The sequence below is a fragment of the Astatotilapia calliptera genome, chromosome 12, assembly GCF_964374335.1.
Source record: "Astatotilapia calliptera chromosome 12, fAstCal68.1, whole genome shotgun sequence".
Lineage (NCBI taxonomy): Eukaryota > Metazoa > Chordata > Actinopteri > Cichliformes > Cichlidae > Astatotilapia > Astatotilapia calliptera.
In genome coordinates this window covers 35,517,460-35,530,619 of record NC_137433.1, presented here as the reverse complement: position 1 = coordinate 35,530,619, position 13,160 = coordinate 35,517,460, and the positions used below count along the sequence as shown (strand labels likewise).

Genomic DNA, 13,160 nt, shown 5'->3' with positions numbered 1-13,160 from the left:
GGAAGGCTAACCACAAGCTAAGCTAACTGAAACTCTTAGCAGCTTTGTTTTTAGCTGACACGGCGCATGGAGCGAGAATCAATAATTGGCTGTCAGATATCAGCACAAATGATAAAACATATAAATCTCTGACCACTAAATTTTTGTGTACATTTATTATATCGTTTCGATTGGTGGACTTTGGAGCGGCTGGCTAGTATAAACGTGTTAGCTTAAGATTCGGAAGTGCCACAGAAATAAACAGGAAGTGGATTCATCTCTAGCTCATCTCAGACGTCGAGCACTGCGGTGTTATTTAACTGGAAAACGGCTATTTACTTTAGCAGAAAAGCCACCAGTATACATGATCTGAATTTGAAAAGTAAAGCATTTAACAATACGTTCATTTTTTTTGGTCTGGTTTTTTTTTTTTGTTATAACGGTTTTGTGCTGCGTTCACGTTACATGGTTTCAAACGGAATTCCCGAAACCGTCATAACAAAGGTATCTGCTGCAGCTCCATTGTTGCTATAAATATGTAACAACTGATCTCATTTTATAAAGTTTAAGAGATAGATTATTCCTATTCGAATTGAATCGTGAAACCATTTAAGAAGGGTAATAATTTATTTGGATTTTTTCCGACACCACCTAAAGGCAGCGTGGACTTCACGATTACTTTTAATAGTTACCACGGACAACGCTTGCACAAAACTTTCCTCTCAACCAATCACAAAGCGGGATCTTGCAACCGAGCCAATCATCAGGCCGGTCGTTTGTCAAGCCAAACAACCGTTTTCTTTACTGGGAGAAGCCGAGATTCATCTTGGAAGCAGACTGTGTATCATGATAAAAATGTGCTTTTTAATACTTATTTTAACGGGTCATTAATGTGCCCAAACGGGGTCTATGAGAATGAAAACCCGGGATTCACCTCCGTCGCCGCCACCGGTTCACCTCCACGTACTGGAGACTACACCTATACATGTTCACATGAGGAGGAGTCCCAGCAAAACCCCACAGGTTACTGTACTTTATAGATTCGGGGAAAATACTGCTGATGTTAATCACATGTCGTATTTCTGCTGCAAAGATTTGTTAGTTTTCTTCTAGACAGCCCTCGCCCCACCTTTTCGCAAGCTTTCAAAGAGTTTCCAGAGGAACAGGACGCTACGTTAAGTCTTGAAGCGTTTCACCTGAATCTGTTTACCTTTTCTAAAGAGTCGGGAAAAAGGTGCCCAGGTGAAGGGCGACGGAGGTAGACCAAAGGTCCGGAAGCCGTGGATTCCTCCGGGAAGGCTGTCCTGCAGAAGAGATGTGGACTCCCACAAGTGCCAGGTCTCTTATTACTGTTCATCTCTGTTAAATGTACTGGGATCTGTGGAGAGGAAAGATTTTCTGGCAGCAGCTTGTTTCTTTAACAAAACAGATGTACCGAAAGTATCAAAAAGACTACAACCAGAACCTATACTCTCATTTCAGGGCTGATTTACAAATTAACAAAGGTAGCTGATATCCATTACCATGGACCATCCGAACTACCCACGCAAAGAGTATTCACATATCACTTTGAGCTTATATTCCTTATTTTGACATGTTCGAGCGATGTTTTTCTGTTATGCTGTCTACCTGCCACTGATGGCACAATATGCACAACATAGGGCCATTTACAAGAAAAAGTAGAAATGAAGTAAAATAAGTAGAATTTAAGCAAGACATAAAAAAAACTACAACCATGGGACTTGAGGATTTTAAAAATGATGAGCAAGAGAAAAATGTCATAAATATCCACAGACATAGAAAAAATAAAAATAGTGAGCTGAATAAAAGGAGTTGGATACATTTTAACCCACAAACACTTAATCACACAAAGAACAACTGCTACAGTGGCTAACGTAGCAGGCGTTAAAAGACTTCAACTCCCACAACACCCTGCACATCATAGAGAGCAAGGAGTTCCCCTCCTAAATAATATTTGCATATGACAGACACATCTGGTCAACCCCTCACTGACTGGGATGTATTAATCATAGAGAGCCTAAGACAGGACCACCTTTTTGGCTTTAATTTGAGGATTAAACATAATTTTATTTTTTCTAAGACACAGTCGAGGATACTTTGATGAACATGTACCTTGTTTCTTTTGGTAGGTGCAGCTGTTTTCAGTTTATTTCTGTCTTCTTTGAGGCTGATCCCTGAACCGTATTTCTGTTTGTCGTGATTAGACGAGCCGAGTGCGGCATCAGACAGAAAATGGGATCAGACATCAGAACGAAGCAGAGGAGCAGGAGGAAGAGCTGGATGCAGTGTCCAAGGACCTCAGCATCCTACTTAGAGAGCAAGAGAGCTTTCGCCGTTTGAGGAAGTACGTACAGCTTCAGCAGTCTGACACACAAACATTTGTACTACTGACCTCATATCCAGAGGAAGTTTAACCAAACTGGTTTAGTTGTACAGTTTCTCTGAATCTTTTCACAGGAGCACGAAACAAATGCTGAACGAATTCATGTTATAGCAATGATTAGGCAAAATGAATAATGAAATTAATGATGATGAGTGCCATTTCTCCTATTCCTATAATGTAAAAGCTGCAATGGAAGAATATGCAGTTAAATCAGATTTTTTTTCATTTGGTAAATCTGCCAAAAAAACTTTTTACTACAAAAGTCTTCTACTGTAATCTTTGCGTTGCAGAAGTCTCTTTAATGGGTGGCAACAAGTTTTTACACATATCTTTGTAAAGCAATAAAAGGAGGAGAACTAACAGTGAGTTAGTTACCTCTTGGGAGCTAATGTTCGTAGATTAAGGTGTTTTAGTTAATTTTATTTATTTTACAATTTAATGGACCAGCGGTGTCAAACTGCAGTCCTCGAGGGCCAGCAGTCAAGTTCTATAGTCTTGCTAATGACCTACTAATTTTATTCAGGTGTGTTACAGCAGGGACACATGGAAAAGTTTCACTACACCGGCCCTCAAGGACTGGAGTTTGACACCTGTGGACTTAATGAACTATACGCACCTGTATTGGTAGAGATTAGTATGTCAAATGCCTGATAAACTACCAGTGTGCATGGTTACCAGCACAACACTGAGAAAGATGGCGTAGCAGAAGGCTGCTCACCCAGAATCAAGGGTGCCCTGAATAACTGCTGTACCTTTAAACAGGTGGTGTGATTGATGCAGGTCAACTGGAACGGGGACTGGGTACCAGAGGAATCACACAGTGTTGGCAGTCAGGGGAAGAGAAGGAGAACAAGTGGATTTAGCACAAGGAAATACAAGTTTCAGCTTTCAGTGACTCCTGCAACGATACTCTAGTAGAGGAAACGAGAATAATAAGGCCAACTTTTACTCCAATATACTTTCTGCTGATGCACACAATGATATTTCAGGTCTGCTTTGTTTACAGGTCAGATTCTCGAGGTCAACACAGAGGGGCAGATGTGCTCCTGAGAGCCCTCGTTGAAGCAGAAATTGACGGCGTAGCTGTAGCCAATCAGCTGACAGCTTTGAAGGAAACTATGGACAGCTTTGCCAAGGTAAAACCTGCACTGGAAGATATTTTACTGATAAATCAAGTGGATGAAGAAATGAGGCAGAAGGAATAGATTAGGACATGTTTGGATGTGCATGTTTATTTATGTTTTAGGACAAGACGCCATCAAAACTGCACGCAGCTTCTCTGGAACGGCAGCAGAAGTTGTTGTTGGAAAAGATCGAGATGTTTGATAACACACACCACGGCCTCCGACAGCTCCTCAGAGAGTGGAGTGAACATGAGGTACAGGAAGAAGACAAACATTCCCAGCCCACTGTTCCTTCAGTGAGCTGGTTTCAGTCATTATGCAAATGTACTGTTTATAAGATCGGGGAAACCTGCAGTCAGCTGAGACTGAAGAAGTCACTTGGATGAGTGACGAAACTCCCACAAAACGCTACATCCAGATGAACAGAATCAACTTTTGGAGATTAAGGAGTGGGACTGTCAGCGTGCCTTCATTCACTCCTGACTTTTACTGTATCCACAGCGGGAATCACTGGTGAGGTCAGAACAGACAGACACCCTGAGAAAGAGACTGGCCGACAGTGAAGCAGACAACATGGTGAGTGATTATCACCCGCTTTTTACCTCATTTTACATCAGAGAAAATTTCTGAGAAGACGTTTCTTCTTTTGCAGCGCCTTCTGGCCAAACTCACCCACAAGGAGAAAGAGGCCTCAAAGCTTGCAGAGCATTTGGACTTTGAAAAGGTTTTCCACAACTAACTGATACCTCTCAGACAGACGTGCACACCCTTAATGATCTCTCCCGCTCATCCTCTGCTTCCCTCTCTCATTGCAGGACAATGTGAAGACAACCGAGGAGCTTTCAAGAATCCTGGAGTCAACTCGCAGCCACCTGGAGTCTCAGCTGAGCCGAGCAGAGGCAGAAAAGACCCGACTGGCCGCTCAGATTCAGGTCTGTTAACACAGAACGCGATCATATGCATTAACACACTGGAACAAGCAGACATAGACTACAACCAAAGACTTAAAAACCCTTTTGATATCTCAGGCCACATTTACTAGTCAATGCAATTAATGCGATCGCAAAAAAATGCACAAGTGAGAGTGCAAAGTTCTGCAATTTAACTGCCAAAAATGCCACATGAAGGAATCTAAAGACATATTTGGTGCAAAACCTGGGGTGTGCCATAGCAAATACTTGTAACACTTTATTTTCATCTACGTTTAAAAATGCCTGAAAACAAGTTACACTGAATGAATATACAATATATAATAAAATGAAGGTTGTAAAGAATAAAAAAGTAAAAGTAAAAACACAACCAGACCATCAGCCACTGTGTGGCTTCCTCCAAACTCTAATTCATTCCACCTGTTTAGCTGTGAACTTCAGTAAACAGGATATATGACTAATCTTAATACCTGTACCCCCAGGGTGAAGTTACTACATCCAGTGTTTACACTGTTCCAGACATCAACACTAACTTAACACCAAATGACCATTGCAATTCCTGGAGGAATCTGCAATCTGCTGAAAACAGCACAAACTAGCAGGTCAAAAAAAGATTGACCCAATGAGGGAGCAACAAATCTACTGAAATAATAATGGAGTGTAGGCACTGGCACATGTTTCTCCCCAGAAACAGCAGTTAGGGTCAGTGAGCGCCAGCTGAAGGAGAATCAGTATGTTCTAACATGAAGGCAAACTCCTCTGGGACTGTGTGCGGATAAATGCGAGGCTCTGGATCAATCTCACAGCTCAGAAAGAGGAGGGCTGATTTATTACAGCTGCATAATCTTGAAATCTGTGAGTAAGAGCTGACTTACGTATGTGTAAGAACATGAAACAATATTTCTTTGACTCTCAGTTATCGTGCCAAGTGTGTGCATTGCTCCTGTATTTTTTTTGCATGGCATGCGAGGCTGCATGTATTACATGTTGTACGATTGAGATATCTTGACACGCTCTGTGAACGTTTGAGTCACACAGATCTGATACAGAAGGGAAACTTGTGCGACTACAGTTTTCATTATGGATGATCTCTGTGGAAATGTGACTAAAACCTGGAGCAATGAAGCCTCCACTACGCTCATGTTCAGGTTTCATGAGTGTGGTTCAGTAATGGGTTTAGACTGGCCACAAATATACAAGTGTTCACACCTTTCAGTTACAAAACAGACACTGAAGCTCTTTCTTTAAGCCAAAAGAGGCTTTTCCCAGGACAAGTAAGTCTGGCACAATCTTTTTAAAGTTTATAGCAGCACTTTAGCTGCTTTGTTTCTCTCGTCCTTGTTCTGAACATATGTTTTCTTTCATGTATCTGTTGTAAATTGTCCACATAACAGTGCATGCCAAATAAGTAACAACAAGAGTCTTTTGATTTGCACACTTTGCCAGTGAAGGTAATTCAGAATCCTAAACTCACCCTTTAGCATTCATTACTCTTTAAACCAGCTTTCCTGCTTCTCTCTCTCTCTGTAGAGGATGCATCAGAGCCAGGAGCAGCAGCAGAAGGAGCTCCAGGTGCTTCAGGAGGAGCTGCAAACTCTTAGGGAGCAGAGGGAGGCCGAGGAGAGAAGTCTGGCCCTGCTCACCGAGCAGGGAGAGCGAGCCGAGGAGGCCGCCAGGCGGCTCGCGGACAAACTTCAGGAAAAGGTCAGTATGTGCAGCTCGTGTGATTAAACCTGGTCACTGGTTTCCTAAAGTCACACATTACCTACATTACATCCTGTGATGAACTAAAAGCTATTTTCCAATCCATATTTTTAAAAATCTTTTCACAGTATTTCATCATTTTCTGGTATTGCAGTAGATTATAGATGGAGAAGGTGGTGGAGAAAACATGATGGTTCCTTTGTGTGACCGTCACACCTCTGTGTGGTTTCTTCTGCATGCAAATGAGTTTTCTCTGCGGTGTCTTGTCCGATCATGTGGTTTATGCAAATCTGATTCAAAGGAGAGCCGCTTGGCCAAGTGGCAAGTTTCCAGTGAAACACGCAAGCAACAGAGGTGAGGACTGCCTGCTGAAGGAACAGCAGTCTGACTGAGCCTGTAACAGGCATACAGACACTTCCTGCTTACTCTGTTCATTCTCTTTCACCTGTTCACCTTATTGAAGGTGACTTGTTTATGAGGAGCACTTGAAATAATAAATAAGGTCAAAAACAAAAGAAGAAAGTGTGTGAGTGTTTTTGTTTTTTCTTAAAGGAGTCCCAGCTGGCTCAGGCTCTCTCTACATCCAGTGACTGGTGCCTCCGTCATTCCAAGGAGGCAGCGGCTAAAGGACAGCTAGAACAGGAAATCTCTGCTCTCAAACAGTGAGTGCATTCATGGAAACACTCATTTAGTTCTTGTTTCTGTAAATAAATCGATAAATGTAGCCCAGCATCATCGGACAAAATGTGAGTCACCCTGAAAATTAAGGCGGCCGTGGTCAGTTTGAAATTTATGTCTTTATAAGGAATTTCAAGTCTAACTTTGTCTGGTTTGCTGGAGACCTGGAAGATGACAACAATGAGATGTGTAAGGCAGGGGTGTCAAACATAAGGCCTGAGGGCCAGAATCGGCCCTGCAAAGACTCAAATCCGGCCCACTAGACAGCTTTGGAAAATATGAAGGAGTACATAGATTTTGACTTTGTAACTGTATTTTCATAAGTTGGACAACTTTTCTTATTGATAAAGGAACCCTCCCCATTTCTATTTCATAGTACACCAAAGTAATTAAGTAACAGATAAACAATTACATGACAAAAAGTCCCTGCTTTTTCACTATCTACTATAGAAATGTCTGTCTCCTTATTTGATATGTAAGAAATGTTGTTTTTATAATTATGGGACAGTCTGGGGAATCAACAAACAGAACTTTTTCTGTAATTTCACACATTTATCACGTAGTTTCACTGGTCTGGCCCTCTTCAGTTCAAAGTGGGCAGAATTTCTAGTCTAAGGCTACCATGAAGAAAAGGAAACATCTTGCAATATCAGAAGTCATCAAGATGGAAGAGGAAAGCTACAAGCCCAAAGCTGTGAGCCAGTATTAGCAAGAGAGCTGGGGGCAGCGGGGCCATCACATGGTCCATATCTGGAGGATTCCCCAGGCACGGCTGAGCTCGCACTGAGCTGGTTCAGTTCCTCCAGATATCAGCCAGATATCCTGGTCTGGTCCACGTCCTCCAGAAAAGCCATGGTGACAGAGCCGACTGTTCCATGGGAGGAGGAAATGGAAGTGGCTTTGGAGAGAAAAGCCAAATGCTGACAAACAGGGTGGAGTTGCGTTCACCTTTCCAGCTGGAGATGGATGCAGAGGTTTCTTAAATGTCTTTGTCACAGGTCGCATGAGGAGGAGAGCTCTCTAAGGTCGCACAGAGGAGCCAGAGCAGGGGAGCTGTAGTCTGTGGAGGAATGATGTTGTGGGATGAGGATCCTAGGACAGGCCGCAGGGGCTGCTCCGACACACCGAGACCTTCCAGGATTAAAGGAGAAACCTCGGGGGTGGGGGAGGGGTGGCAACACACTGACAACCCTGCAGCTTAGTCTGTAGCACTTTTGGAGATGCTTCAGTGTGCAAGGCAGGTGAAACCAGCTGTGCTTATATCAGACAAGCATACATTTACTGGACTTTAAACTTTTTTTTTACAGGGAATTTCCTTCCCTTAACATATGTTAAATGGAAACCCAATTTAAGAAATGAGGAGAAAAGGATGTGGAAGTGGTGGGCAGCGTGGGGTCATTTGGTTGGACCACAGACTCTTGACTGTGTTTTTTTACTGTAACCCTGTCGAAAAATCCCACCACAGCAGAACGTGTACGAGGCCGTAGAGATGCCCAGGTGGCAGCGGACTCGTGCACCTCAGCAGCTGATATCGTTCACTTAAGGTTGTTCATTACTGTAGGTAAACAAGGATCTGTGACTGGTATAATCTATGTTCCTCCTGTTCATGCTGGACTTGGGAAATCAGCTCTCTGGTGTCTCTTTTTCTGCTTCTTGAAATCACTAGCAGTAAGATGACTGCTAACCCTCCCACCCTACAAAATCACCCATCACACAGTTTTTATAAAGGAGGGAAAAAGCCGGAAAAAAACAAAAACGTCTTTGTATCCGGCGCTTTTTTATTTACTTTTATTTATTTGGCACTTCTGTATCGGCTCCATTTTTCAGGCCCAGAGGGTGTCACTTGACACAAACTGGTACTGAAACTGAGGCTACTGACACTTTGGAGCTGCAGCATCTGTGTTATGGCCAGAAACTGAAACAATGTTACTTAGAAAATTGTGGTTGTTGAGTAAAGTAACCTTTTATACCTGTCTATGTCACAGTCAGGTGATCGAGCTGCACGCTCAGCTTCAGTCAGCGGAGGAGAAGAGTCGGACAGAGAGGGAGGAGCTCCGGGATCAGCTGCATCATCTCAGTGCCGAAAACGCCTCCACCAAGCTGCACAATCAAAGTCTCAAGGTATGTTCAGGAGAGTTAGCAGCACGCTATGGATTTGGTTGATATGAAATAAAAACTGTTAAAGAAAAACCAACAGCTAATGTTGTTTCAAAGCTTCTGTGGTCTAAGGGAAATGTATTTATGTGTAGTTTATGATAAACATGCCTCACATTTAGAGTCAGCTGACGTCTTCTGAGGAGACACAGCGAGGGCTTCAGTCTGAAGCTCGTCAGCTGAAAGCGTCGATCAGGAAGTATGAAAACCTGGTGGAGAAGTACAAGAAGAAGGTACAGATACGCTCACTTTAAATACAGATTTAACATGAAAGTCAGATGGTACTTTGTTCTTACATATTATAACTTTTAAAAATGACTTTAAAGTCTCTGTGCTGAAATCGAACCCGTGTCGGGGTGATAAACCTCTCTGCAGGTCCAGCAGGCTCGCCTGGAGTCCGAGGAGTACTGCCTGAAGCTGGAGGCGGTGCAGAAGGAGGCGCTAGACGTGCACGTCAGCCTGGACAGGGAGAAGGAGCAGGTGAGGCGGGAGCTGCTGGGGCGGCTCAGAGAGCTCGAGACTCTACCGGACAGATTGAGGAAGACCGAGCAGCAGCTCCGAGAAGCCCAGCAGGAGGCTGACGCACGCGAGAGGAGGAACATGGAGAATAACTCCGCCCTCTCTGAAGTCAGGCACAAGGTAGAGGTTTCATTCAGACCCAAAAGACCCAGCATACTTAAAAATCTGGAAAGATTAACAAGTTTGATGAATATAATCCATGCAGAGTGTCCCCAGGAACCCGTCATGGCTGACATGTTCCACTAAACGTTTTCCTTTGCAGGTGGAGCAGCAAGGCACTCAGCTGGAGACGCTTCAGCAGAGGAACCTGCTGCTGCAGGAGGAAAACAACGTCTTGAAGGAGAAAGTGTACAACTTCGAGAGGTAACAGTCACAGAGAAACTGCATTTAATGGACGTTATTCAATTCAAGTTTATTTATATACTGCAGAGCCAAATCACAACAACAGTAATACAGATAAATCTGTATTATATCTGATCTTTTCCAAGCTGAGACACTAGATTTGTATGTTGGTTGCAGGAGGCTGGAGGGCTTGAAGGCAGAAAACAGAGAGATGTCTCAATCTCTCGCTTCGAAGGAAGCCAGTATCCACAGCATCCAGCAGCAGCTGGAGGAGAAGAGTCACGAGTGCAGCGTCCTGTCCAGACAACTGCAGCAAACTCTGGACGACGTACAGAAACAGGTACAGACACGTGGAGTCACGGAGGTCTCACAGTTCCACAAAACATCACACACCAGACGGGTGAATGGGTTAGCGATCTGCGATGAGTTTAAAGCCAGAGGTTTCAGCATCAAGACGGTGGCTCTCCTTCAACTTCTTAACAGCTACCAAGATGCTGCTGAACTGGTTAGAAGTGGAGTTTGGTTCACATCTACCTCACCCAATAAAATTCTCCTAATAGAATAACTGTAAAAGGAAATGCATGTAAGAGAAGTGATTTGACAGGTAGCATCACTCATGATCCTGGACTTCCCAAACTCTAAAGTGTTCAGCAGTGACCTGGAGGATGTTAAGAGATTGCCATGGTTACTGGTGCTGAACACTTAAGCTTTTCTGAAGCAGGTTGCGTTTGGAGTTTTGGTTTAAAATCAGCTGGAGGCTCCACAGTGTCACTAATTCTTTTATTTTGATTTAATAGCTTTTATACCTGTCCCCGGATTGGGAGGGAGGGATGGATGTTTTATGCACACTGCTGATCTGTATCTCACTAACGTCACTGAGTGAAGTCCTGCAGTGCAAACACTGACACACAGCTTGCACGCATTAACTTGGTGATGCAGAAGGTGTTTAGACTGCTGTTAAGTCTGCAATTAAAGCAGTAAAAACTTAGACTGCAATTGAGATTAGAAAATCAGTCAGTCGACTTTGTTACTACATACATTACTTATTGCAGGCAATATAAATCAGTACATTTAATTTCACATTGATGTGGTCAAAAAATCTAATGATTTCCATCTCTCCTTCATTGGTCTGTGGGTCAGTCAGAGCTGAACACAGCAGGCAATCTTTAACTTAAATGGCGAAACAAATGTGTTAACTTGTGATCGAGCAAAATTGTCCTTAAGTCGCGATTAATCCTGTTAGTAAAGTGTTAGTGCTGCTAATGTGGGTGAGGCTCAAAACTTTGGTTGGTGTTTCTGTTCTGTATTAAACTGATGATCCAGAGTTTACACCTCCTCAATGTGAGCTGTGTCCACGTCCACACTGACTGCTGATCATTGAGTTAAACTGGGGTAAAAACTAAAGCTTTGATTTAGGTGTTTGTACACACTCACTAAAGATAAGGTCAAAGAAACTAAATCATCAGTTTTTCCCTGAAGGATTTCGGTGCTCATATGTTTATTTTTCACGTTCGGCCTGCAGGTAGACGACAGCATGCAGAGGGTTTTAGCCAAAGAGAGATCGTCTCAGTCTAAAGCCCTGGACCTCCAGAGCCAGCTGAGCCGAGCCAAAACGGAGCTGAGCCAACTGCAGCGAAACAAGGAGGAAGTAAGTCACCGCTGAATGCTTCTACATATGCAGGCAGGCTTCGATAAAACCAAGAGGCCAGCACAAAAGTATTTCAGGAAAGCTCCTTCTGGCCCATTTGGGTCAGTGGCAACAGTTCCACCAACTTTCTACAGCAGTCAGCAGAGGAGGTGTTTGAAACCTGTGGCAAACATGGAGAAAGGTGGAGCGGGAGCCACTTTTCACGTTTCGCTCATTTGCAAATAAAAACATAGTTAGGACCACGTGTTCATGTAAAATATTTTAAGATTAAGGCCAACTAGCCTTTCAAAAAAAAGTTTAAAACACAGCAGCTCCTCCGTCACAGCTCACTGAGGAGCTCCAGCCTCGCGCAGCAAGTGGCAACATGACGGAGACAGCAAGCTCAGGTGTTGTGAACGTAAATGTGTTTTCAAATTTCCAGCAGCAGCGCTCGTTACTATAATCACTATAAAAACCTTCGCAGGTAAAAAGCCAATCACGGTCCTTCATTAAACCACCTGTTCAGCAATCATAAACGTGAAGACAGTCATCCTTTCAGCTGCTCGCTGTTTCACAGAGTTTCAGGATGAAGAAAAAGCATGAAGACAAACTCCCAGCTCGGTTTCTCACTCTGGAAATCTGGAAGTCTTTGTAAACTTTGCTGCAGGCTGACAGCAGCTGTTCACTTTCTCTCTATATATTTCTGTTACTCTGGTTCATTGTTCATTAATTACCATCAGCTCCTCACCCATAAATGCTTTGAAGAAGTTACTGTTGCTGTGACACGTGTAAATGTGCGCATCACTCCTGTTTTTTTTTGTCCAAAGACACACAGAGACTCTTATTGCTTTCACTGGTTTTGTCCTTTTAGTAAATCTGGGCAGATTTAAGGCAGCTTTGGTACTGAAACTGATACATCACATGATAATGATGCTCAAAGATGGTCAGAGAAAAAAAGGTGATGTTGTGATGTAGAAGTGTATCCCTGCCTTTGTTTCCCAGATGGAGCGGCGCTTCCAGAGCCAGCTGCAGAACATGAAGGACCGGCTGGAGCAGTCGGACTCGACAAACCGCAGCCTGCAGAACTACGTCCATTTTCTCAAAACCTCCTACGGAAATGTGTTTGGTGACTCTCTGCTTGGAAGCTGACAAGCAAAATTTATCCAGCCTGACCAGCAGTGATCCTCCCGAACTATCGTACGGGACATAAACCGCATTTATTAAAGGTCTGCTTTTGACTTGAAGGTTTCATGTTTTGTATGAAATGAATAAATTTGAATTTATGGATAAATTCTCAGTTATTAGTAGCCCAAACATTTTATTTATGTATAACTTACCAGTAACTTAGCAACTGCAAAGCCAAGATAAGAAACTCCAATAAGAGTTTTTATGATTTACAATATTCTTTCAGATTTACAAACATAAAAAATTATGTGGTTTATATTATAGCATTTTGTATTTTACACCAGAGTGTCATTAAAGTCAATGTAAAAAAAAAGAAGAAAAACAGACTTGTTTCATTTATGTTAGGAGGTACTTTTGGAACATTATATCTACATTGTAAGACTACAATGTAGAGAAATTGGACTAAAAAAACCAGCGTTTTAGTTCACCACAGCATGTTTTACCCTGTTGTTTTATGCGTGTCAGATAAACGAGAACAGTCTGTGAAACATATCAATACAAAGACTGGATGTTTA

At 42.8% G+C, this 13,160-nt stretch overlaps 1 protein-coding gene across 1 annotated transcript; it reads left to right on the top strand.

Annotated features, from left to right (window-relative positions):
- Positions 1-861: 861 nt before the first annotated feature.
- Positions 862-12,967, top strand: LOC113032971 (outer dense fiber protein 2-like). Its single transcript, XM_026186170.2, has 17 exons — positions 862-1,002; positions 1,201-1,317; positions 2,205-2,344; positions 3,390-3,519; positions 3,630-3,761; positions 4,009-4,083; positions 4,160-4,231; positions 4,323-4,439; positions 5,967-6,140; positions 6,693-6,802; positions 8,804-8,939; positions 9,095-9,205; positions 9,348-9,611; positions 9,754-9,854; positions 10,011-10,173; positions 11,356-11,481; positions 12,463-12,967. The coding sequence occupies exons 1-17, from the start codon at positions 889-891 to the stop codon at positions 12,607-12,609; spliced, it is 2,229 nt and encodes a 742-aa protein (XP_026041955.1). The 5' UTR covers positions 862-888; the 3' UTR covers positions 12,610-12,967.
- The last annotated feature ends 193 nt before the right edge of the window (positions 12,968-13,160 follow it).